The sequence below is a fragment of the Brachyistius frenatus genome, unplaced genomic scaffold (genome assembly GCF_029030835.1).
Source record: "Brachyistius frenatus isolate BFR_SWC_R1_liver_20210118 unplaced genomic scaffold, ASM2903083v1 Contig_93, whole genome shotgun sequence".
NCBI lineage: Eukaryota > Metazoa > Chordata > Actinopteri > Embiotocidae > Brachyistius > Brachyistius frenatus.
In genome coordinates, this window is record NW_027210692.1 from 1,086,083 (window position 1) to 1,112,728 (window position 26,646).

Genomic DNA, 26,646 nt, shown 5'->3' on the forward strand with positions numbered 1-26,646 from the left:
GGTTGTGGCACATTTCATACCCAACCAGGTCTCATTATTGTGTTATGAGGTTACTATAATTAATATCTGAAGGGACGCTTAACCGCAAGCTGTGCAGTGCGTCAGGATGTTTTTCTTGAGAGATGTGAAACATTAATAGACTTGGCAGCCTGATCAAGACCTCAACCTGGAAATAATTGTGACGTGCGCGTGTCTGAATCCAAGTCGAAAGTTTTGGCTGGTAGTGTAGTAGCAGATATTAACCACAAAAAAAAAAAAAAAAAAATAGGAACACCTCGACTGCAGAACAAAGATAGAATCCACAGATGAGTTGGATTGACGTGAAATCACCGTTTGCACATTTATTTCCACATCTTCACACATGAATAGAATAGAAACTCTGACCTCACACTGACATCAGGTCAACGCGTGACTGCATGTATGCACAATTTAAAACTGGAAGCGGTTAGAATGGGAATTTTGCAGCTATCCAAACCAACACACATCTTACAAAAGCATAGAGCTTGGTGGGTGATTACATCAGTACAGCCAACGGTACATTAATACGTGTTTCCATCCAGGGTCCCCAGAGTGGACCCACACCACAGTAGAGCGGGGCTGCCATCGTGGAGAAAATTAACAACATCTGGACATGGAAACTTCTACCCATTTCACCTAGTGGGGGCTTTTAGGGGGTAAAAGGGTTAAAAAAAAAAAAGAAAAAAAAAAGAGTGCGTGATTTTAGTGTGAGGAAACACCCAGAATGCGTACGAGGAAGTATAAAGGTCCCGTTGAACCTGGTGTGTTGTCACCTCCCTGTGCTCCCCAACATATATACGCATGAACAGAAGTGACACTGTGTTTCATATGGAAAATGACCTCACCTTGTCGAAGCACGAGTCAAAAGATGGCAGCGTCGCATACATATGCATACGTCTACTTTTTTACAGGTGTCACAGGTTTGGGCTGAAAGCTGGAAACACAAGTGCACATGGATCAATCAAGAAGACCGAGACGCATAAATTCATGTATTCACACCAACAGATATGTAATTATACACTTGGCACAAAGTTTGATTAGTTCTCTCGTTTAGCTACATGTAAAAAATAAAGATTTAGACTGAAAACAACTTTACACTGCTGACATATAACAGTCAGTCAGCCTCGTCTTCCAGCCTGAAGCCAGGAAATATTACACACACCGAGCAGACATTACATCTACCGCTACAAGTGGGGACTGATACGCAACAGTCATCATTTTCATACAACTTGAATAATACATGAATGTGACTAAAGGCTAAAATTATTGTGGCACTAGATCACGTTTAGAAAAATAAGCACTTTAACATCACTTCACATTTTCTTCCCTATAGGATTAATTAAGCTGTTTTACCAGAACACGTTACAATGGTTGTGTCTTCCTAATACAGTCTACAATGCCGTTTTCTTGGTTCCATCGCAGCAATTCCCGCCAGCGTACATCAGCTGAAGCTCCTGTCAGAGTCTGTAGCAGCTGAAATACTTTGCGGTGGCGTCACGTACCCGGATACACCCTACTGGACCACGTCCTAAATGCCTGATTATGACTTCTCAACATCTTCTCCATTAGTGATGGGCTGCTCGACTGCTGTTCTGGGAGCCGTCGTGCATGTGCTAATCGTCCCGCTGGGCGCTGGCAGCTGATCCGTTTGGTCCGACGCAACGACACGATCAAATGCTTGATTGACAGATGACTGGCTGCTAATCGCTGAACGGGACCCGGTTGCCCGGCTGTCGGCGGAGAAGCTGTTGTTGTTGTTATTGTTGTGATTTGTGTGGTCAGTTGGCAGTGAGGTTAAAGAGGAATACGTCGTGTTTTTTTCAGTTTCTGGCGGAGACGTTAAAGTCCACGAGTCCTGGTCGAAGTCTGGAAGTTGGTGGATGACAACGGGCAACGGAGTGACCTGATTTAACCCGACGGGCCCATTAGCTACATGGTTGCTTGCTGACGGCAGATCAACGGCATTATTAATCGCTGACTGCCAGTTATTGGAGCATAGGACTGCTGGAATGCTGCAAGGAGAAAAAAAATAAATAAATCATAAAATATAAAACATTCATATTCATATCGTAAAATATTCTCAGAAGTCTTGTTTCTGAGGAAAACCAGATGTCCTAAGTTTTTCCTACAAATACATCTTTGTGATGAAGTAGGCCATCTTCTTGCTGACAGAAATCTGTTGCCAACTGAATTACAGCTTCAAATAAAAAAAATAAAATAATGGGTTGGACGACATGTTGTATATACAGAATATTTTGCACTGGCACTTGGCCTCCGGTTTCACAAGAGACACTTTCATTTCAGTTAGCTTTACTTAGAGAAGGCTCACTGAAAGTGCACTTTGTTGGTATTCAGGGAAAACCACATATTTACAATTTTTTTTCACGCACTTAAAAAACGGTTCTGTTTGAGGTTTTTGGACAGAGCATTAATAAGATAACTTTCATGTTTATGTTGATTAAGAAACTGAAGCAACATCGAAATGTAAAATGCATGGTTCATTAGACAGCGAGGATCTGTGGCCTCGTACTGCCGGGTGAACAAAATTCTCAGTCAAGACAATAACCTTAAAATGTAAAAATATCATAGCTACGATAATGTTTCAAAATTGCACACAATGCAATAATTTTTGCTCTATAAAAGTTTCTTGTTTTTAAGTTTTAAATGAGACTGTACAAACCTGGCCAGCTGTTTTTGTAGCTCCTTAGCGTGTTGGTTGCACTGAGCAAAGTAACAGGCCTGAGCGTCCACAAAGTCAGTCAGGCTCCGCATGTGGTCGGTCTAAAAATACAACACATTATGGGTGGAATTACCTGAGAAGTTTGGCTCTAAAATATACATGCTGAGCAGTAAAAAAAAAAAAAAAACGATAATAAGAGTAAAAGCTCCTCTATAAAATGACCAAGACACCCAAAAAAAAACAAATATCGGCAGAATTGACATCCTTTTATTGACGTAATTTATATACGTTGCAATCTTCCTATTTGAAAGATACTCAATGACAGTTGGATATTTGATTTTCATGCTACAATTCTTACAAATACCGCCACCAATATAGTGATGCATCGACTTTTTAAGCAACATTTTCTGTCTTCACAGTGTGTTTGTGTGCACGTACGTGAATGTTGTCGAGTCCCTCCACAACTCGTTTTGCAATTTCTGACTGTCGATCGAAAAGACTCTGACAGATCCTCAGCTCCATCTCTGCCTACACACACACACACACACACACACACACACACACACACACACACACACACACACACACACACACACACACACACACACACACACACACACACACACACACACGCGCGGTTTTTTCAAGCATGCCTTTCTATTAACAGCTTTGTTTCTAAATTCATCCTGTCAGCAGAAACAAAATGCCTGCAGAGCTCAAGTCTAAATGAACTACAGAAAACAATAGGAAGCATCCATTGTCTATGCTAATAAAAAAAAAACATATTTACTTCTCATATTGTTTCTCAGAGAATAACGCAGTGAGTAGTTATAGCTGAGTGCAATCAAAGATAAACATGAACTCACCTGAGAGATTTCCTGAGCCCATATCTGTTTGGAGGAAAGAGAAACTATTTTACTCTGAGACCAAACTGCAAGACCATCTGTGTGTCAGTATTCATGTCCCTTTTCACAACCACTGACCTTCAGCCATTTAACACGCAGGAAGCTGAACATGTAGGACATATTTGACAAGTAGTCGACCTCCAGCGGGTTCGCATTCAGGTTCTGAGAAAAAGACCAGAGAACGCAGTAGGAAGGATGAGAAAACACTTTACACGCTGTGTGAGAGATGATTTTTAGCCTGTTTTTTTGCTTAGCTATTATACATTTATTGAAGAAAAATGATCAGTATTTTAAAAGCACCAAATGTCAATCATCATTGTAACTCACTCTGGACTCTTGGTCGGCTTTGTTGGCTTTCCTCAGCCGGGTCTTAGCTATGTCCAAGTCCAAACGCTTATTCACCAGCATCTTGCGCTCATTCTATCAGCAAACAGACTTATTTATGATCCATGAAACAATTCACAAACAAAATAATATGCACGTAAACCTTAAAAAAACAAACATAAAAAATACCATGATTATGGAGATAATTGGTGTGCATGTGATACAGATCTGTGTATGTGTGTGTGTGTGTGTGTGTGTGTGTGTGTGTGTGTGTGTGTGTGTGTGTGTGTGTGTGTGTGTGTGTGTGTGTGTGTGTGTGTGTGTGTGTGTGTGTGTGTGTGTGTGTGTGTGTGTGTGTACCTGGATGGCTTTGTATTGCCCTTCAGTGAAAGTCCGCAGAGGAGTGAGAAAGTGAATGTTAGTGCTTTGGACAAATTTCCTCTCTGCCTCGCCGAGCTGCTTCTGAGCTTCTCCACACCTGATCAGCGCAGTTCCTGAGCACAAAAACAGAACCACAATACATACTGACAACACTCCAACATACAGTTTCAACAATTGATCACATGCTACTTTTTCAGACCACCTAAATCCACATTGCTGGACACTCACCATAGGGTGTGTTAGAGCCAATTTCCAGCCCAGCCTGCGTCATTTGATCTCCCAGCAACTCATTTGCGCGAGGTCGAGGTGGGACGCTCCACTCCAAGGACCCATACAGCCGGTCCTCCAACCGTGCTCCTGTTTATCAGGAGTCATACACTGTATCAGGCTTAAAGGGCTCTCTTTTCTAAAAAAAAAAAATCCACTGACAGTGTATTTTGCAAGTCTGTATTTGTTAAGGAGAAGCCAGTGGGCCAGTAAAATAGCTTTTTATTAAGTGACTTGAGCAAACAAACAAATACAAAACACAGCTTGACTTTGGGCTTTGCCATAAGCCCGTGAGGTATGCAGAAGGTAAACAGAAATGATTCTGCAGGGAGACTAAAAGCCCTCGGTAGATGGATAAACGTCACATTATCTGAAAATATATCCAGCTCAATGGTCCCTCTTATTTGACAGATTGCAGACCACGTCCACTCATAATTCCATCAGCTGAGGTAATTGAATTCAACAGGCAAAAGAACAACCATCTCTATTTGTCTGAATGGGCCAATTACAGCCAAAGCAAACAGGGGAGGTCAAAGAAGAGGTACGTATTGTAGGAGGGTAAACAGAGCTGAAACAATGGCATGCAGAGGTGAAGACTCAGCCATTCAGGGGATGACATAGACTGTAATTGCTAGTGCCCTCTTAATGGTAGTGCCCAGAACAAGCTCTGGTTTAGTGTAAGCAGGAATACTGTGTATTTATTAGGACAAAATGTTTGGCTGGTTTATTGTCTACATGTGCATGTCAGTCCTTTTCTCAGGGCACCATGATAGAGATGAGATTGCATGACTCAGGTTTTATCTGTTTGCTGGCAGCTGCTTTACATCATCCAAGATCCTTTTTCTCCATGTCGAATCACAACACACATCATCCATCCGTCTGTCTGTCTTGATGGTCTTCATGAGGTTTCTAAGATTATTTTTCCAGATGAAAGTCCTTTTAAAAAGGTTGTTATGCCTTACAATAATCAACGACATCGGAGCGAGAGGTAGAGATTGTAAAGCCTCTTGAGACGTATTTGTGATTTGTGATATTGGGCTATATAAATGAAATTGACCCGACTTGCACACTGCAACATGTGACAGGTAAAAGACACCGTTACATCATTTCTCTCCATGGGTAAGTAAGGAGAGTTTGATTTATTTAAATTAAAACAGGATTTTTCCAACACATAAGGGACGTACAGTATAGGTACTGTACATCAGCTAAAGGTCAGCGCAGTGAATTTATTAATAAAAACATAGTATTTCTGACGACAACAGAAATATCACTTCGTAAAGGGGCTTGGTTTAAATTAAACTCCAGATTCGAAAGATTTGTGATGTGTTAAAACTCCTTAAATAATAAACATGAATAAATCATAAATTCAGTGTGTCTCACCTGGGTGAGGCTGCAGTAAAACCTCAGTCTGGGAGATGATCTGGTCTGTCCAGGTCTTGGTGGAGTCTGCCCGGGCCAGGAGCTCCTCAAGTCCGGGTTCCAAGTCAGTCTTGTCGGTCTGGCCAAGACTCTCTTCCGTGTACTGCAGCAACGAAACGAAAGATTTGTGTCACTGCGCGCTTCTTAAATTGACCATTTGTATCATTTAGAGTGATATTAACGTCTACAGTACTGCTTGAGAACAACAACAACAACAACAACAACAACAACAACAAAACTGCGACCACAAGCCGTAGATTCATTAGCTGATACTAAAGTTGTTTTCATTCCTTACTTGAACAGCTCGGTTGATGAACTGACCAGCATCCACGGCCAACCGCGTCAGATCCATGACAGCGTCGCCCAAGGTCGCGCACCGTCTCCGGCGGACCAACAGAACCTCCCCCGGCCCAGCAGCAAGACAGAACTAACCTGACTAGCCGCTATAAAAAGCCAAGTGACCAACAACGACGACGACAACCAGCTGACCTCGCCATGGCTTCAACCGGCTGACCGCTCCTCTCCAGACAGATTACGGCCCGTTTAGCACCGACCAGAGAGCCCTTTGAAGCCGACGCGAGCGCAGGCACCTGTGCGTGATGTTGACGGTTTATCCTCCTCCGGTCACAAATGAGTGCCTTTGTCTGCGAGCTGGCTGTGTTTAAGCACCGGTGTAATAACTAACTGCGGACATTACTTGCGGTTATAATAAATGTAAAAAAAAATAATCCAAAACTGATTTTAGATTTTCACCGATAGTGATTACCTAGACTTCCGGTTGCGATTATTCAAAATAAAAGCATAATCCCACACATCGCCACTCAACCACGAAAACACACAACACATAAAAACAAAACGCAACCTCTAATGAACAAGCTTCACCACACTAATGCAAAGATAGTCCTGCCATGCTGCAGATTTTGAAAAGACAAAAATCACACATTGACATCCCGAAAAAGACCAAAAGAAAAAAAAAAAACGCAAGTCTCCAGTCAGTGTTTGTTAGCAGAGCTCCTACTGAACTGAAAAAAAAAATGATTAAGTTGCAAGTTGTACCAGCAGCCATGCATTGACAAAAAGAAGAAAAGTAATAATCAAAAATACAATGACTTTCTGAGTTTCTGAACTCATGACTGCACGAGAAAAATATATCTCACTTACAAAATGAAATTCTTCATGTCACCTACTCCCATCCACCGGATCATCACACAGTCCTCTTTTAGCCTCTTAAGCAAACATTTGGCTCAATTGGTGCTAGTAAAGAATACGGTTAAGACAAATGAATCACAGAGTGTGAGTAGGAGGAGTAAAAGAAGGGGAGAAAGAAGGGATTAAAACAATCAGCTGACAGTCTGACTGAATCTAAGGAGGGTTAAGAGATTAGAAGACACACTTACGGCGTGTTTACCAACAAAATCAAAGCAGCAAAACCAAATCTTTATTACAAGAAAATGTGAAGCAATGCCACTTGTATCATTTGTTTCCAGAAAACAGGAAACTACAAATCGATCATGGAAATAGCAGAACAAAAACGAAATGATTAAGAACTGTTAATCTAACAGTCGAAAGTGTCGGGATCGAAGGGGATCAGAAAACTTCTTAAATGATCCAGAATCGACGACCGAGTTCCTCGTGGGTGTGTTTTTTTTTTTTTTTAAAGGTAGGGTCCCCAGCCCAGATACATCTGACAGAGCAGTTTGTCGTCAGTGGCTTCCTGTATGAGGTAGTGGACGTGTCCCTCTATTGACAGCGGCAGACCGAGCACTTTATTCCTGCTCTTTATCACTCCCTGGAGACGCTGCTCGATGTCACACACGTGGGTTTTAGCCTGGCAGAAAGGGATGATATGACATGCATAGGTTGTATTACACCTAAAATGCTGATGTGTTTATTAGGCTTATAAATCAAGAGGCACAATTCAAGAAATGTACACACCTTTTCGTTAACAATCTCTCCTGTCTCATTGGCCTGAGCTTTCGATATTCCTTTGGCTTGTTTGCTCCACTCCACCAGCGGGTCATGAAGAAAGGTCTTAAGCACACTTGGGAGGGAAAACATTTTTTTAAAATTAAAATTCTATTAGAAATCCACTCATTTAAATATAATCCTGAACATAAATTTAGTTCATTTATGCTTCTTGTTTAGTTACTTTCTCTACCCACTGTGTTTTTATGGCGTATTGTTTGTTTTTAAACAATGATAAAAAAAAATTTTTTTAAAAAGGATTATTTGACAGTTATAGCTTTTTTATGTGAGTGTACCTCATGAGTGGCTCTCTCTGGTCTCTCATTAGTCTCAGCGTGACCTCGCAGGCCTGCCTGAAGAGGCCCTCCGTGCCCATGGGCCCCATGGCATGGACCATGTTTTGGGTCAGACGGAAGGGGACCACCTCAGGCACGTCAAATGTCTCCCCCTAGTGGAGATGGGGAGAAAGAGCATGACAAAAATCCAGGGAAAAGAGGAGAAGATAGAAAAAGTGTGACTAAAAACAATAAACAATATAAACAAAAATGTTATTACATCTATTGAAACAAAGTGTATTATATTCTTTTTCTAAATAATACATATTTTAAAGCAAGACAAACCTTGTTGAAGAGGCAGTTGAAGTCGACGTGAACACATTCTCCAGTGAAGGAGTCAAAGAGGATGTTTTCTCCGTGGCGATCCCCCAGACCAAGGATGTAGCCCACCATGGACATCACAGCAGTGGAGCGGCAGTATGCAGAGCGACTGCTGTACCTGAAAACACACACAAAAATTGTATTCCTTAATTTATCCATATCCTAAAACCTTAGCGTGACCCTTTTTACATTTATGACCATCCAAAACTCAGGAATTTCTTTCAAACGTGTTAACTTAGAGACACACCTTAAACTCAGAAAACTGACCTCGCTTGTTAAGCGGTGACCCTTATAATTATGATTCTGGGAGAGCTGTAAGGAGGGTCGTACCATGACGTGGGGTCAGCGAAGGTCCGGAGGAACCACTCATGGAAGACGGGTGGATGTCGTGCACACAGCACCTCCTTGTGGATTCGTAGTTTCTCCTCAAAGGGAGCTGTCTTAGGAAGAATAAGCTTCCTCAGCTCTTTACCCGATAGGTAGGTACCTGAAAAACACAAACATATATGACCCGAATGAACTTTCTATTTGTCCACCCGTCCTCACAGTTGATCTCTTCCTCTACTTATAGGCTTCACTGCTTGCGTGAGGATACCTCTCTCTTTGTACAGCTTGGTGAGAATGTGTCGCAGTCCGGCAGTGTTGTTGACCCATTCGATGATGCCGCACTCCTCGTTGAGAGGAATCACAGCGTAGGTGCAGATGTGAAGCTCCCTCCGCCTCGACTCAGCATCTTTACGTAGGCACTGCGCACACAGGAAGCATGTACACACACTATGAATGCAACTCTTCACATTGTCACACATTTTTACACACGTGCAATTTTATTAGCTACGAGTGCTCAGGGATTTTAAAATGCTGAGTTTGTATTTATAATGCATACAAGAGATGTTGAGTCATCTGTAAGGGAATTTTTGAGGCCAGAAAAAGAAACAAAAACACGTAAAAGCGCACTGCCAGACTTAATAAGATGGAAAAGTAGAACTGAGGAAGTATAATCTATGGAAAAATACCTCATAAAATGTAAAACGGTGAGAACTTATTGAAAAAGTATAATAATACACATCACAAAGCAAATACAGTTAAATGCTCTGCTTGGTTTTCATGTGAAGGAACGAAGATGCAGTTGATTATATGTATGAATAATTTACTGTTGTTAACTTTATTAATTCTAATCTTTTGAGGTTCACATTTTCTTTTCTTGTTGCTGTGCAGACTGAACTCACTCTGCTGTAACTTAATGAATTCAGCAGGATTCAACAAACACACACGCAAGTTCGTTCACTTTGAGTAAACTATCAACCCAAAGAGTTATTTTATTTGAGTGAGATATGACACACACCTTGTTGATGAGGCAGTTGAACTCCATGAGTCGGCAGTCCTTCCTCAGGTCGTCTTTAGGTTTACACATCACGGTGTAGCTCCGGCCATCTGAACCGTTCAGGCTTATCTTCTTAGGCTTCTGTAAGGAGGCCAAGATCTCCACCTACACAAACACAAACACACGTTTCATTTTCTGTAATCGTGTTTCTGGTGAGACGCGACTCTTGCTGAATCTGAAATATCCCACAGAGATGCATGACAATAACCATGACTCTCTTTTCTCTTACAATGTCTTCAAAGCCGTCCAGGTACGCCCAGTGTCCGGGGAAGGCGTCGTGCTGCGTGTTCGTCCCGCCTGTCGAGGGCAGAGTCGGGATGAGGACCGACTGCAGCGGGATGAGGATCTGGCTGAAGGTCGGCTCCTCCACCAGACGTTTGAGCTGCTTGAAGTGGACGCTCATACTGAGGGTGGTGCTGTTACCATCCACCTGGAAGACAGTCAGAAACATCTACTGTGTCTACTGTTGACGTCTTTAAACATTCTCTTTTGAGGGAACCTTCTTCTACTCGCTGCTGCGAGAGTGTTCATTTTCCTCAAGGGAATCAAAACTTGTATTTAACCTAATCTAAACTTATCTGCAAATAAAATGTGTGAAAATAAAATACTGAGCTTTTGAAATACATAACTTGCTTTAATTCCATGGTTTAGTTCTGTTGTGAAACAGATTATAAAACAATATGTATTTTTTGACTGTAGTATGAATGGTTTTTTTTTTTACTGGTCCTGTTCCGGTAATCATAAAAAAAAATGTCCATCTTAAATTGAAAGATGTAAAGATGTAAATAACAAACTATTGAGACCTGTGCATTTTTATTTAAAATTGTATTTTAATGACATATATAATGTGTGCATGTGTGTGTGTGTGTGTGTGTGTGTGTGTGTGTGTGTGTGTGTGTACCGGCTTGTTGCAGAGCTCTAGCAGCTTGTCAGTCAGTCTGTTGGCGTCTCCAATGAATTTCTCCAGAGACTGTTTAAGGCTGATGGCTTTCTTAAGGATCTGATTACAGCGGCTCTTACGCATCAGGTAGGACGACTGAAAAAAACAAACAAACAAACACACAAATGAGGATTATTTCTAGAAAAGCATACGATTGATCTTGCAGGTGCTGAAACATCTGGCTTGTTAAATAATCACACAAAATCTAACATGGGACTTGTGATGTTTACAAAAGGGACAGATCAGTTCAACAACATTTAAAGGATTATTTTAAGGAAAAAAAAAAAAAAGCACAAGCACACAACAGTTACACAAGTGGCATATATACACTGTATATAGGCCTTTATAGATATAGTAGCTATGGTAACATGCAGGCGTTCTAACAAACAGCCCTGAGGACTTTGAAAAACTGAACTGCAGATTCAAGACATAAAGATGTGACGGTTATCAAGAAGACAGAAACACACGCGAGCACAAACGCCTACCTTGGAGACAGCGGCCATTAGCCACATAGCCTGCTGGGGGTACGCGAGGAACACTTTGGCCACGATGGTCATGAGGACGTTGAACACGTCATCGCTGGAGTGACACACTCTGGAGATGAGCTGGGAAAAGGCGGTCAGGAACTGGTATGGAGCCAAGTTGGCGCAGTGCTCGCTCACCGTCGTGTTGATTTTACTCAGCTCCTGTCGCATCTGTCTGTCTGCCCGCCCAGCTGTGGTGGACGGGTAAATGTCAATCAGTCGATGAAAAGCTAAAAGTATCTGCTGATGAAATATCGCAATGTCTTTGTACACTTACGCAAGACAGCACTGGCCACTCACCTTTCTCACACTCACACACTTTCGCTCCAAAGTCGAGCCAGAGAGACAGCATGCGAGGCATTGCCTGGTAGATGTACTGGTTTCCAAACTGCAGGGCTCTGCAGATGAGAGTTGATAAAGAATCTAATGAGTAACTTATAAAAAAACAAAAAACATGTTCTCATCTTTGCTTATAGCTTGAAGAAATGGATACGAGCAGAAAGAACAACAACTTACTTTCCGAAATACGTGACGATGTATCGGATGAGGTTCCCCTGTTTCTCCAGCTTGTTGTCAGTCACCATGGGCATCACTTTGTCGTAGTACTTTGCCAGGTAGAAGTTCCCGTCCTCCCACTCTGGTAGAAGGTTCGTCACGTCCTAAAAAAAACAACACCTTACTGTTAAGACGAGTGATGACGAGAGCGACTTTTTTAGGAATCTCCAATAGGCAGCTGCAACAAAGAAGTTGCCTCAACATCACTGATTTGTAGTCTAAAAGGGAATATGCAAATGTGGTGACTTGAAATATTGGCATTATTGCCTCTTTATTTCATTTTGTTGTCAGTTTCTGAAACTGCCGCTCAGAAATACCCCCCCAAAAAAATTCTAAATGCATCTTCAGAGTCTGCTGCACATTTATGTTTTATGTCCAGTTTTGTTCATTTCATTTAATATAAAACCTACTGACTGAGTCCCTTTGACCAAACAAAAGCAATGGTGAGCTTGATCGTTGTGGCTGATACCTTGTACGTCTTCATGATGGCGTTGGACTCAAAGTTGGCCGTCTCCTCCATGAAGCGTCCCACCAGCAGCATGGCCTTGCCTTTGGTCTGCAGGCTGCGAGGGTCCGTCAGGGGCTGATCGTCGGGGAAACACTGGGTCACGCCCTTCTGCAGGACGATCAGGGCCTGGTGTACATCGCCCTGACGACAGTCACAACACAGAGGGTTTTATGAGTGCTGTTTTGTCGTTATGCGAGTTACAGATTGTATACAGATACGTTAGATGCAAGTGTTCAAGACACTCTACTTCCTGGTTATACCTTGGACCAAAGCCACTTGGCCTTTTCGGTGAGCAGCTCGGCCAGGTGTGTGTTTTCTGCGTTCAGAAGAGCGTTGAAGGCAGTTTGGTGGTGTCCTGCCTTTCTGGCAACCCGGGTACTTTGTAGCCAGCACTCCCCCACCAGCTCCTGACACACAGTCCTGCAGGGCAGGAGGGAGATGACCATTGCAAACACGAGTTTAGGTTCCATAAGGATAATCAACACTGAAATTCAAGATGCAGATATCCTGTTAAACAAATAACAGAAAATAATGCTCACACAACTAAAAGATGTGATTATGTGTGTTTCTTGTGTTTATGTTCTTACTCTGGTCCCAGGCTGAGCAGGGCACGACGGAGGGCCAGGATTGGCTCCTTGGCCCTGAAGGAGTTCTGGGTCATCTCCAGCCGATCTGACCAATGGGGAGGCAGCTGGCTGAGGCTCGGGGTCGAGCTTGCTCTGTGTTTCTGCAGCTCTGTAAAGGTGTGCTCAAACTCGCTGAGCATGTGAAGCCTAAAAACACACACAAACAACACACACACACACACACACACACACACACACACACACACACACACACACACACACACACACACACACACACACACACACACAACACACACACTTTTTTTAGAATCACAAGTTAGTTGACCAGGAATCAACCACAAAGATGCAAAAACATTCGTGATTCCACAGACCTCACAATGTACTCGTATCCTCTCTGGTAGGTTCCACACTCGTAACTGGCAGCAGACAGAGGGACGACCTGTTCCTTCCTCACCAGCTTCAGCTTCTCGTAGAAAGTCTCAGCATCCTGCTTCTTAGCCGAGAGCAGCAGCTGTCCCAGCCGCACGCCCCAGGTATTGGACTGCCGGTCTGAAGACAAAGCAGGCCAGAGTCATATCCTGTGAAGATGCTACAACTTTAAAGCACCGTTCATGTTTTGTTTTTTTTATTACCTGAACTCAAATAATCTTCCAGCAGGTCCCATTTTCCGAGCTTCCAGGCTGCCTCCACTCTGTAGCTGTTCAGCTCGGACTTCCACTGATGCCTAAATGTATATGTACATTATACATATAACATAAACACAAAACAATACAACAATATATTCATTCTCTTCAAGGTACAGCTAAAGTTCAGCATTAGTGAGATAGACTCTCATTTATGTGTCTCACTTGTTGGCTAGTACTCCGTTAACCTGCGTGATGACGGTAGACAGCTGGCCAAGTCCGAGCATCGAGGTCATCACTCCATGATAGTGACCGATCTGTATACGGAGAGACAATCAAAATGACATCAAGAAGAAAAGAGTGACAGACAACAGCGGACAGCAAACAATTATCTTTGACCTCAATATAAGCAATAATATACAGTGAGGAAAACTGAAAAAAAAAAAAAAAACCGCTGCATCATCTGTAAATATACTTTATGTGTGGGACCATTTCTCTCTGTCCAGTATTTTTCATACACTACTATCCTGAGCCTTAAATGAATTTAATTTAAGGGGAATAAAACGTGGTATTATTGAACAACGAATAGGCATGTAAACAAAGCCTGAACATGTTGCAGCACTCATGTGAAGCGTGGTGTGTATTTATGTGTGGGTACCTGGTCTGACTCCAGCTGGATGGCCCGGTCGTAGCAGGCGGTCGCGTCTCGGAGCAGGCCGATGCTCTCATGCTCCAGTATCTGTTCCCGTAGCGATGGCTCCTCCCTCCTCAGAGCGTTGACCCCCCTCACTCCGTCAGGCTCGTGCATCGCAGCGTACAGCGTCTGCAACAGCCAATCGCGCATCACAATTCAGACAGTTGCAACTTCTCCTCTGCGACAAATTTTACAGGATGAGTTTAAATAGCTCAGAGATGAATGAAATGAGTAACTGGAAGTACACTGCACTTGTGTTGGAGTTTCTGTTGCAGTCATGACACTTTTTATAATGCGGGTAAAGTCTTGAGTCAGTCGTTGTCTGACCTGCAGGAAGGTGAGATGATCCTGGATGTTCTCTTTGTTTTCTAGGATGTAAGCTTCAAAGTGCATGAGGGCACGAGTGTACGCTTTGGACCGCAGGGAGGCCTTGGCCAGAACATCCTGTGGGATATCCTTCAGGAAGGCCACCACACGCTGATGATCCCTGCTCTCTGCAGAAACACGTTTTAACTTTTACTTCAGACGTTGTGAAATCATGGAGGTTCATAAAGAACAAGCAGAAATGCATTTACACTCAGGGGTCACTGAAAACAAGGTGTAAATAAATACCCGTCAAATCTGTTTTCATCTAAAAAATGATATCATTTATACAACAGCAGAATTGACAATTGTCAATCGATGAAAAGATTGATGAAAGATCTTACATTCGTTAAAGAGTATGGTCGATCTACACAACCTTAGATTTTCTGGGTAAATACTTGGGGAAAAAAAAACATATTTTCCAAATTTGCCTCCAGATTCTTGACAGATTGGAGCCACTCGGTTCTGAGGATGTGTTTCACCATCAGTGCTAAGTGTAAATATTTTTGTCTCCTACCGTTGAGTTTGGGTTTGGAGTAGAGGATGTTGCGGCTCCACTGCGTGAGGTGTGACAACATGCTGAACACGGTCTGAGTGCTGAGCTGTGATAGGCTGGAGGCCGTCTCCTGGACACGCACCCCTCCTCGTCCTTCGCCCTCTGTCAGCACGGCCTGAAACTCCTCAGTTACCTTGAGGACAAAAACAAACAAAACTAAAAAATACCTGTGTGAACTTATTTTGCAAGTACAAGTGATGGAGACGTGTCCTCACCTCCTGTTGCTCTGCAGATGTGCAGCCCAGCAGCATGTAGAGCAGAATATGAGGCAGGAGGTAGATTGTGACCTTGTAATCGTGTTTGATGATGAAACTGCAGCATGTGAACACTTTGCTGGCCAGCTCGTGTCTCACCTGGAACACACACAAACAGACCTGAAGACTTTTCAAAGAGAAATCTAATGGTGCTGAAGAGAGGTGGAAGGTTTGGCTGTTTGAGCCCTGCTAAGTGCAAAGAGAGATCAGCTATAACCTTGCTGATGAGGTATCCAGCCCAGGTGGCTGACCAATCAGAGAACTTGCTGCCTCTGCTGCTGAGATACACCGGCTTCTTCAGTTTAGACCAGTTCACTTCCTTCTGACTGCTCTTATATCTGCAGGTAAGAGGGGGAAAAGGAAAGGAATGAACGCAAGAGGATAGTGAATGACAAAGAAGAAAAATAGCTTTGACTTGAGTGATTTTGATTTCCCGAGTTCTGTGTCAGACTATTAAAATACAGGATCAGAGTGTGTGTGTGTGTGTGTGTGTGTGTGTGTGTAGATCGACAGCACGCAGGTGTAAACTTGTTACCTGCTGTTGAGGTGAGGTTCCAGTATTTCTTGAATCTGCTCTGGGAATCTCCTCCACAGACGGCGGCCTGGTGAGTCGGTTCGACCCTCACGACACTCAAATATGGACAGCAGTTCCTACAGTGCACATTAAAAGCGTCCAAACAAGCACATATTACAAACAAGACACAAGCCATAAATTAAAAGGACACGGAAAAGTTTGAATTCAGTTTCAAACTAATTCAGTTTTTCAGTGCAATTATTCAAGTGAAATAATACAAATCTAAAATATGTGATTGTAATTCAATTTTTAATGTAGTTACTGAAGTTGAGTGGATCAAAATCAAGCATAAACGATTTAATTCAGCTTCTGATGACCAATATTTCCACCCCCACACACATATAAAGCTGCTGGGTTTGCAAAGTGAGTGTTTGAGCGCGTATCCATGAGTGCACCTGAATTGCATAAGCAGCAGAGTCCTGGGCTCTAACGTCATCAGCGTAGGCCAGAAATGTTCGGATCAGCTCAGTCAGCAAATCGTAGGCAAAGTTGGGATCTTCAACGCCACTCTGTCAAAATATACAGTGCGTCAAGCAAACCAGACGCCTCTGCCTACAGACTGATGTACTGTATGTCACACAGTGAGCTCATCTTGCAGTTCATACATATCTGCGAGATTAATAGCACGGTTGTGCAGCATTACTTACCACGAAGGTGTTGCGATCTCCGTGGGTGTGCGTGTGCGAAAGGTCCAGACGTCCCGGATCCACGGCCCCCAGCTCGCCCAGACACTCCCCGCAGAGGAGCCGGGCCTCTGGGGACGAGTCCTGGCAGCCCTTCAGCAGCACCGACACCAGGCTGGAGATGACCGGCTCCACCGCCTCGCTCGCACAAACCTGCCGCAGCAGCGACTCCTGCAGTCCACAACACAGAAAAACATTCATGGCGTGGGATAGAGCGTCGTGCTACGTTTAAGTGAACCGCAGCAGAAAGAGGGAATTGACTCCAAACAGCGGTGTCATTGAGAATTTAGGCAGAATGTTACTGGAAGCAGACGTGCACATGACATTTTTATGGAAACGAGCAAAATCATCAGCATTCATGAAGAGAATTGTTAATTTAAGTGGTCGCATAGTGGTGGTGGTGGTGGTGGGGTGGATTTTCACAACACGTTCCTGATAAACTGTGCAGCTAGTGAAGGTGTATTTGATAATAAATACTGGAGAATCACTAATAGTGCACAATTAGTTGGTTTACTTGTGTATATATATATATATATATACATATATTATATTATATTCTGGATCCTAACAAACAGGGAGCAGTTACCTCACCTTATACCTCTGTGTGTGTGTGTGTGTGTGTGTGTGTGTGTGTGTGTGTGTGTGTGTGTGTGTGTGTGTGTGTGTGTGTGTGTGTGTGTGTGTGTGTGTGTGTGTGTGTGTGTGTGTGTGTGTGTGTGTGTGTGTGTGTGTGTGTGTGTGTGTGTGTGTGTGTGTGTGTGTACCTGGTTGCTGTGCATCATGTCCCTGAGGCTGGTCAGTGCGTGGATCCTTACGTCAACGTTCTCATGTTGAACGGCTCTCATGGAGAGCTGCAGCGCCGCGGCCAGGTCGCTGCTGCTGGCTGTCAGCTACGGGGAAAAAAAAAAAAAAAAATCCTCTTTAATATTATCACAGTCAACCAATAATTTTTGTTACCATCGTTTTTGTCATTAATATGACCTTCCTACAGACCTTTTTGTAATCTTGCAGAACTGTGTGGATGTCTTTTAGCTCTGGATGGTCTGGAAGGAAGTAAATTTCATGGAGGTAGTCGTTGACTTCTTCCCTGTGAAAGATTGAGAGAAGTCAGGCATCAGTAAGAACGACGGAGTGCTATTAATGGCCGCATCTCTTTTATTAAGTCCTTTTTTTTTTTTTTAATATTTTTAAAGTGGGTATTCTACAGTGGTTTAGATCTCTGAAAAGCAGCCATCTTTGTGAATTTTTGCCTGAACAAGAAAGATCATAAAACGGCGATCGACCATGTTTTAAATAAGTAGGAAAAACAGAAAAGTGCTGTTTAATTTTCACTTTGAGAGGCTTTAAGGTTTGACATGACGGTCAGATTTGTCTTTATGTATGCCACCTGTTTTCTAGGATGAGGAAGCAGATGATGGCAGCAGTTTCTTTGGGCTGCAGTGGGATCAAGGGGAGTAGTGCAACAATAACATGACTCAGCAGAGGACCCAGGTGCGCAGGCTCCACGCAGCGCACAAAACACTCCCACGTCCTGTTAATAGGAGGTAAACCAAAGAAAAAAAGTACACAGAATCAGAAACACCAGCTTTGAGCTAATCCAAGGGAGGTAGCTCTGCAAACATTTGAAATCAAGTCATATGTCAATGTGGACAATCACAGTGGCTCATGCAGTATGTGCGAGTGTGCCGGTGTACTGACTGGCAGCAGAGCAGAGGGAAGTCCTCCCTGTATCGCAGGCCGGTGCGGAGCGTCGTCATCATCTTCACTCTGACAGAGCTGATGTGTTTGGAGCCCATCAGTCGCATTAGAGCCATCACACTCGTCAACGCCTGCGCAGAGAACAGGCGGAGACTTTCTTTATCATGGTGGACTGAAAACAACATGGGTCGTGACTGTGATCTAAAAACACACAGTCATGAAATTTGTTCTGTCAGTAGTGGATCACTCACCAACTTCTTGCGGTCCTTCTCTCCTGCACTGGAGCTGAGCAGCTGCATGTTGAAGAAGGCCAGAATCCCCAGCAGCTTCGGCTGCAAGTAGTCGGCCTGACACGTAATGACGAGTCGGGAAAAAGCAGGTTCATGTTTCAAATAGAGGAACTGTTCATTTACTTTTTTTTTTTTATTAAAGATGCTAACACTACAAGTAATGGGAAAGTAATGAATAGAAGAATTGCCACTTGTTTGCATGATGATGATAGGTTGCATGGTCAATTAATTAAAAAATTTTTTTTAAACTAATGAGTCTTACAAGTGACTATTTTGTCTATGCAGCTGTCAAAAATGAATACAATGATATGAAACAGAGAGTCTGGGAGGTACCATGCGTTCCGGGGTGGTGATGTCTCGGGGACCCTGGTACGGGTCATCATTGGACGCGAACGAGGCCAGGATGGCCAAGCCATTGAACACCTGCAAAGACATGTAAAACACACACGTGAACAAAACAACAGTTTCAAACTAGGCCTGTAAGATATGAAGAAAATCATTATTAATTTTGCCATTACTATACGACGTATATATATTCATATAAATGAATAAACAAAAACCGTCGTGTGCACGTTTACTAAACAGTTCCTTTGTCTATCTGCTGTAATACGTACACATGAATGAACATGAACATGCACATGAATAGCCAAACAATTAAACAGAACACTGATGGCGTGGCCCGTGTCTGCAGGGCTCCATCTGACCACCCGACCTGTTGGTAGTGCTCTCCCAGTCGCAGCAGCAGCTCGTTGTGAAGACCCTGGAAGTCTTGACGTAGCAGAGAGCCCAGTTCAATCTCGGTCTCACTCTGAGAAGACAAGAAAGACGGAGAATTACAAATCAGTCCGGGAGCTCAGCTACTGTATATTCTGTTTATCAGCCTTTCACAGACGTTCTTTAAAACCGCCTCAGTAAAATCTTTTTAAAAGATTCATTAATGTTCTTTGGTTTCAGGAAATGATTTAGCATTAATATTCACATCAGCCAGAAGTTTGGTTTACCTTAGTAGCAGGATTCTAGTGCATTAATTTACATGACATATTAACATCTGCAACATAAATATTATTTATATATATGTGTAAAGTATGTGGTGTTGAGTGCTTAAAGAAGCTTTCTATATCAGATGACAATCTTTTTTTTTTACTGCATATTAACAACATTAACAACAACTTCCCAGGAAAACACTTGATTTTTGATTTATTTGATTTGTGATTTTATACACTTTATTAATCCCCGAGGGGAAATTTCTTCGCTACAGCAGGGGGGCTCTCAGGGGGGAGCTGCTGCAGCAGGCTGCCACTAGCGCAGCGCCAGGTAACCTGACCTGAGGTGCATGTTTTTGGATGATGGGAGGAAGCCGGAGAACCCGGAGAGAACCCACGCAAGCACAGGGAGAACATGCAAACTCCGCACAGAAAGGCCCAGGACCGGATTCGAACCCAGAACCTTTTTTGCTGTGAGGTGACAGTGCTAACCACTGCACCACCGTGCCGCCCTAAATGCTATATGATGTTTCCTGTTTGAATGAGCCTAAAGTTCCAGACTGCACCTTTAAACTGGAGTGAAGTGATTGATACCTGTAGGTAGTGGAAGGCCCTCTCCAGCTCCTCCTTAGTGCAGGAACAGACCAGATGGCTGAAGATGTACTTGAAGTTGTTGATCAGGATCTCTCTCCTGTTTGCCTTCAGCTCATTAGCCAGTGTACGGATGAGGGCGGAGGCTGTGGAGGTCGCCTTAGCTGCCAGGTAGGGCAGCAGCACCTGGAGGGTCCGCTGCATATACAAACATGGAAGAAAAGGTAAACGGGCAGAAAATCACCAAAACACGCATCACGTAACAGAGCTTTAATGTACGTTCACATGTAACACACATGTCTGCTATTTGCACACTGTTGTTGTGATGTGTGACTGTACATACAGTGAGGAAGCGGTGGAGGTCTGGGAAGTCAAAAGCGTGTGCGATCTGAGCCAGGATGTCCAGAGCCAGCTCTCTCTGATTGGCTGATTCGCTGCCCTGATCTGGCGTGCTCCGCAGAGCCGACGCATGCCGTGAATGCAACGACTCCACCAGGAACTGAATACAGATAAGAAGAAAAAGGGGAATAAAGCGTTAAGACGTTTTCCACAATGAACAGGATCTAATACGGCTACATGAAAGACTGATTTCTAAGAAAAACAGTGAAATTTATGTGTAGTTCAGTTTATTTAAAGCAACATTGGCAGCACAAGATATTATACCTGGCAAATAGGGTTCTTGTACTGACTGAAGAGGGTCTGCAGTTTGAGGCCTTTGGCAGTGGCCAGCTCTCTGATCTGAGTGTAAGCAGCAACGGACACCGGGGACGACTTGGACAGCAGGCAGTGGAGCAGACGCAGCAGAGAGAACGACACCAAACTACCCTGAGACGCTCTGACAGGAGAGGAGTGGGATGGACTAAATTATTCCCAGTAGTCTCTTCAAAACTGGGCTATGAAGTGCTGTCCAAAAGCCTCATCTATTCACTCACTACAATGTTTGTGACACAGACTATTTAGAACAGCGTTATGGATCACGAATACAAAAGAAGCAACATACAACTCAAATGAGTTGACTTTAAACATTAGGACGGCGTGTTAGGGTCATTTAAAGACGAGAAAAATTAGAAGATGAAGTTAAAATGTTAAAAATCAAGTTGAACTCTCGGTATTAGTGCGGGCATTAAAAAGATATAACTTTTTTTTTGGTATTTTGAGAGTAAAGTAAAAATGTTGATAAAAAAGTTGAAATGTATTTAGTGAAGTTTAAATACTATCTTGAGAATAATGTTGAAATGTTGATAAAAAAAACAAATGCAATTTTGAATCTTGAAATGTCAACTATATTCTCCACATTTCCACTTTATCCTCAAAATGCAAAATAAGAAAGAAAATCTTCCTTCTCTTTTAAGTTCATATATCAGTAAGAGAAAGGGCATTGATACCTGCCGATCTCTCCTGTGGTGACGATGAGCGTGTTGCGCAGGTCGTCATCTCTGTTGAGCTTGGCGTTGTTCAATGCCTCCTGAAGACGTGCAACGAGGAGCTGCAGTGGGAAAAGAAAACACAGACATCATCAACCACACCATTACTACAGAGAAAGCAAGTATTTACAACAATTCATAACTAAAAAGGTGCACGAATCAAGTGAAACTGTAACATTTAACCTCACTGGGCGACTGAGAAATTTAAGTCTTACCACTGGAGCTACTCACCTCATTCAGAGAGCCCTGCTCTGAGTTTGTCATGGTCTCTGTCAGAAGGAAGCGCACTGATTGGCTGAAGTGTATTCTGACTGCAGGATCCGAATCCTCCATTAGACCAATCAGAGCACAAAGAACTTCCCGGGAGTCAGTGTCTCCACCAATCAGATTCACATGCTGGCAGAGGTGAGGTACAGCTTCTAGGAAAGCTGTGACAGAGAAACAGAGATACTGATTTATTCTGCATGGAGAATGGCTGCAGTGTCACAGTATTGAATTAAATGTATATCTTCTCTGCTTTCTGTGTGTTGTAAATGTACCGTGTTTAAGGCTACTTGGAGCCTGTGGCCTGAGCAGTGGAAGAAAAGGTCTGACAACAGATGCCCTGAGAGATGGTATTTCTTTCCCAGCATGCTCTGTTGCAAGGCTGCGGCGGAGGCAGAGGATTTTGGGAGGACAGGCGGACTCTGCGTGGGTGTCACCGAGCTTGGAGAGCTCTGATTGGATGCAGCTCAGCTGACCGATGATCCTGGCAAGCTCAGTCTTCACCTGTTCAGAAGTGTCCTCCAGCCTGGAACTGAAAATACCCAACGTGCACCATCATTGAATCGTAATGAAGAGACAGAAAAATAATTTCAGTGGTCAGGTTTGTGGGATGTGTGAGTTTACACACAGCAGAGTAGTGCCGATGAGGTTGTGGTGTTTGTTTCCCAGGTGGTGAAGGAGAAGGGGGAAAGCCCTGACTGCTGCCGCTCTCACCACCTCATCTTGACTCTGCAGCGCCTTAGAAACCACACACGCGCGCCACGTCTCACACACACCGCGTCGCAGAAAGGCCAGCAGTGACACACAGTCTGCCTGCAACTCAGACGCTGGAAAGACACACATGGCTTGACGTCAATTCAAAAGTTTTCCCGATCACATTGGAGCCTTATTTATTTATTATCGTTATATTTTTTCAGGAAAAATCTAAAATGTGAAGGTCCTGATTTAGAAAAAAAGATGCCGATACAAGATTAAAATGCGGACTGGGTTGGGATGTGACAGGAACACTCACAGTAAGAGAAGCTGAGTCTCTGAGCCAAAGATGGCAGCCCGGAGGGGAATCCAGAAGTCTTGTAGGCCGAGACAGACTTGTTCTCACAGACCCAGGGGAGAGACAGCAGAGCACACACACGCCGCTGGAGCCCGTCCTCACTGTGGCCGCTCACTACACACACACACACACACACACACACACACACACACACACACACACACACACACACACACACACACACACACACACACACACACACACACACACACACACACACACACACACACACACACACACGTGAAAAAGATACATGATGATTAACATCCTGTTGTCAAAATGATGTGTTCTGGGTTTTATTTCCACCAGAAATTTCAGACTAAATTAAATAAATAATTCCAAAATCAATGAATATGACAGAAAATGTGCTTTTATTGTGGCGTACTATAAATAAATAAACCATCATAGCAGCATGTATGATGTGTATCTTCATGTATATGCCCGTACTTGTCAGGTAGATTACAGAATCGAGGACCTTGACAGTGGTCTGAGTAGCAGACTGAAAGTAGTTCTTGTTTGAGACAGGCTGTGAGCCTCCTTCCAACACTGACTGACAGCTCTTCAGGACCCTGCCCAGAGTCTCCGTGGGCACCCAGAGGAGAGGAGACAAGCTGTGAACAAAGAGACCAGCACAGAAAGTGATTCTTACAGTTTGGGAATTGACCAACAAAATGAAAAAAATACAAAAAAGCCATGATACAGGAAACAAGATAAAAGTGAGATGATTTTTGTTTGTGTGTATTACCTGATGGGAGAGGAGCTGAGGGCTGCCAGGTGGAGGATGAGGGCCAGACCCTGCAGAGCAAACAGAGTCTGTGCGGTCTCGGGTTCAACAGAGTCCGAGTTCAAAAGCGTCAGCAGCTCCTCCAGACGACGGTTCAACACGGTCCAAACGTCACTGCGAACACGCATGTCCACCTCACTTCAGACACAGAGACACGTCATTAAGATCTTACAGGAAATCAGCTGCACTGATTTATGAGCATTTTCTACCAACAACTGTGCAATGATTAGTTCAAACTTCGTCATCACAACACTCGGTACCACACAGCTGGGAGAAAAACACGACAGCTATAAACACTCTTCTCCAGTGGAACCAGAATTTATAAAGAAAACACTGCATAAGAGATCGAGTCGGGACTCACGCTGATAATGTTTTTGTTGTTTTGTTGACTGATTTCTTGGCAGGTTTGCAGGATTTCTTGGCAGCAGTCTCTCCATCTCCTGACTCCTGCATGACAGTAGCCGTCTCAGCTGTAAGCGCGGCTTGGAGAAACCCTTCTGCACGCTGAAAATCACAAGAACCACAGATATTCTGGATAGGACACGAGTAAAAAGACGTGACGAACACGGTGCGGAAAGAGATTTTCAAAAGAAACACAAACAGCAGAATCATACTTCAGCTTGATTTTCTGTCCCAACAGTGCGTGCCAGTGTCCTGCAGACCTCGGTGACCCGCTGCCTCCTTAGCAACACAGCACTCTCGTAAACCGGGGCAACTGATAGCGAGAAGCTGAACAGCAGGCAGAGACATTCAGTAACTTCTGCCCCTAATTTGAAATCCGATCCTCCAAGAGTACAAACACACTCAAACATCTGTGAGAGATAGATGGGCTCAAAGTGAGACACATAAAATGACTGAAACACACAGCGAGTCAGGTTCAGCAGCTCTCCTTCGTAAGGTTGTTTCTCATTAGTGTTTGCTGCAGCAGTGCAGGCAGGGTGTGTTTCCAGCAACTGAAAATAGGCCGTGAAGAACTCGTGGCCGTGCATCTCAGGAAACCCTCTCTGCTCCACCAGTTTTCTCAGCATCACCATGGAGACCCTCCTCAGCCTGGTGTTGCCGTTGGCCAGGATGGAGCAAGCTGTTTCCCAGGCGACACTCAGGGCATGACAGGAGACGACTCCCCTCAGGGAGTCAGCGATGATTCCAATCGTCACAGCAGCCAGCGACTCCAAGGCAGCAGGCGAGGAGAGAACGAGAGGCGAAGGGGTGAGGTACAATGAGGCGCACGCGGGGGAGAAACTGAAGCACTCGAGCGTTACTGGCCATCGGCTCTGCGTCTGCATGTCCAGAGCGTGTCGCTGTCCGGCCAGTGTGGTGATATGAGCGTATAGGATGTTGCTGAGTTCCTGGGCTACAAATATGAGTTCCTGAGTGAGGCGGCTGAAGATAAATGGCGCCCTGACTCTCAGAGTGTGAAGTAAAGAGCACAACACAGCAGAGACGCTTCCGTGGATGACGTCACAGTCCGGAGCTGCTGCCACGCGAAGCAAACGCACCGCCACCCACTTACTGAAGTCTGGAATCAAGAGAGGAAGAGAAGACAACAGAGAGGGAAGGAAGGAGACAAATAATCAAATTGGGATCTCATACTTAGTTGTCTTTTTTTTTGTTTTGTTATATCATAGCATTTTGAGAAGCCTCTCCTACCAGTACAGCTCTGTGTGGTGTCTGGGTACTCGGCAGGCTGGCAGGCAGGGTTGGCAAACATCAGAGACGAGGATTTGACGATATGCTGGACAAAGTCTAGCAGCATCACGCAGGCCGGCTCCGAGCTGGACTTCTTATTTAGCCCTAGAGCAACTGCAACGAGAGAAAGGTGATTGGTTTAACCAACTGGTTCACAATCTGGGGATCAGAAACCTCCTCCAGCAATATCAAACTGAAAAGTTACAGAATGATAAGACGGTTAGAAAAGAAAGTACATTTCTGCTGCCCCCTTTTTTTCTTGTAAAATACTGCAACACAAAGATAACAGCACAGGCAAACTTAGTTCAACAAACACTCTTAACAGTGTCCAAAAATGTGCTCTTCTTCACCCCTGTGCTGTCAGGTGTTTCTGTTATTGTGGAGCCCACATACTTACCGGCATCTACATCCGTCAGTATCCTGTCAATGAACTGGCAGAGGATCTGTCGAGGTTTCTGCACCACCAGGTCGTACTCAGCAGCGCTGGCACTGAAAACACGGTTACGTTTTTTTTTTTTTTTTTTTTTTTTATCAACTCCAATAAGTAGCTGTCACACTAAAAAAAAAAAAAAAAAAAAAAACTGTTCAAAAGTTCAAACGACATCAGTCAGCATTTAGCCGGTAACTCACCTAGCTAGCTCCTGAAGAGCCGGAATCATCGCAGACATTTCCAGGCCTTCCATTTTTTTACGTCAGCTTGGTGTGTCGCCGTTTAAACAACTTCTTCAAGACATTACATTTAATATTTGTCAGGTAATTGTAACCCGTATAGAACACGTCTACATGTGCTGTACATCCTATCAAGTCTTTCGAAAACTTTCGCTCCAAAATGACGTCATTTGTTTTGGTACGGCAGCCACTGAGGATCATTACACCCCAAAAAAATAATCGCGAACTGCAAATTGCTCCCCCTGGTGAAGATGTTCTAAATTACTGATTTAAAAATGCAGCATATGCAGCATATTATTTTAAAATATTGTACTGTACTTGAGTTTTGTCTTTCAAAATATTATAA

At 43.7% G+C, this 26,646-nt stretch overlaps 2 protein-coding genes across 2 annotated transcripts; both read right to left on the reverse strand.

Annotated features, from left to right (window-relative positions):
• Positions 1 to 993: 993 nt before the first annotated feature.
• On the reverse strand, positions 994 to 6,758 carry LOC138627950 (endophilin-B1-like). Its single transcript, XM_069710604.1, has 10 exons — positions 6,290 to 6,758; positions 5,956 to 6,097; positions 4,537 to 4,665; positions 4,288 to 4,421; positions 3,931 to 4,023; positions 3,682 to 3,765; positions 3,565 to 3,588; positions 3,137 to 3,226; positions 2,699 to 2,799; positions 994 to 2,030 (listed from the first exon to the last, which is right to left on the reverse strand). Exons 1-10 carry the CDS (start codon positions 6,344 to 6,346, stop codon positions 1,559 to 1,561), a joined length of 1,326 nt encoding a protein of 441 aa, XP_069566705.1. The 5' UTR covers positions 6,347 to 6,758; the 3' UTR covers positions 994 to 1,558.
• Positions 6,759 to 7,392: 634 nt separating this feature from the next.
• Positions 7,393 to 26,421, reverse strand: atr (ATR serine/threonine kinase). The gene is made up of 48 exons (XM_069710608.1): positions 26,262 to 26,421; positions 26,029 to 26,120; positions 25,593 to 25,745; positions 24,557 to 25,461; positions 24,304 to 24,446; positions 23,904 to 24,080; positions 23,606 to 23,769; positions 23,120 to 23,272; positions 22,736 to 22,934; positions 22,383 to 22,639; positions 22,075 to 22,271; positions 21,805 to 21,905; positions 21,083 to 21,254; positions 20,763 to 20,918; positions 20,423 to 20,617; positions 19,558 to 19,653; positions 19,179 to 19,268; positions 18,807 to 18,902; positions 18,556 to 18,686; positions 18,245 to 18,388; positions 17,851 to 17,944; positions 17,622 to 17,747; positions 16,822 to 17,028; positions 16,570 to 16,683; positions 16,136 to 16,251; positions 15,818 to 15,938; positions 15,562 to 15,699; positions 15,308 to 15,479; positions 14,755 to 14,921; positions 14,392 to 14,556; positions 13,959 to 14,050; positions 13,743 to 13,834; positions 13,482 to 13,659; positions 13,111 to 13,296; positions 12,784 to 12,943; positions 12,485 to 12,664; positions 11,977 to 12,119; positions 11,761 to 11,858; positions 11,422 to 11,651; positions 10,898 to 11,032; positions 10,226 to 10,426; positions 9,958 to 10,101; positions 9,211 to 9,361; positions 8,946 to 9,102; positions 8,580 to 8,733; positions 8,256 to 8,407; positions 7,930 to 8,035; positions 7,393 to 7,822 (listed from the first exon to the last, which is right to left on the reverse strand). Exons 1-48 carry the CDS (start codon positions 26,312 to 26,314, stop codon positions 7,649 to 7,651), a joined length of 7,827 nt encoding a protein of 2,608 aa, XP_069566709.1. The 5' UTR covers positions 26,315 to 26,421; the 3' UTR covers positions 7,393 to 7,648.
• Positions 26,422 to 26,646: the final 225 nt, after the last annotated feature.

Coding starts and splice junctions, on each gene's coding strand:
- LOC138627950 (XM_069710604.1), bottom strand. CDS start 6,346: ATGGATCTGACGCGGTTGGCCGTGGATGCTGGTCAGTTCATCAACCGA. Junction 6,098..6,289: donor TCATCAACCGAGCTGTTCAA/GTAAGGAATGAA, acceptor TCGTTGCTGCAG/TACACGGAAGAGAGTCTTGG. Junction 3,227..3,564: donor GGGCTCAGGAAATCTCTCAG/GTGAGTTCATGT, acceptor GTGTGTGTGTAG/GCAGAGATGGAGCTGAGGAT.
- atr (XM_069710608.1), bottom strand. CDS start 26,314: ATGGAAGGCCTGGAAATGTCTGCGATGATTCCGGCTCTTCAGGAGCTA. Junction 14,051..14,391: donor TCCAGCTGGAGTCAGACCAG/GTACCCACACAT, acceptor CTCCGTATACAG/ATCGGTCACTATCATGGAGT. Junction 8,036..8,255: donor CAGAGAGAGCCACTCATGAG/GTACACTCACAT, acceptor TTCCCTCCCAAG/TGTGCTTAAGACCTTTCTTC.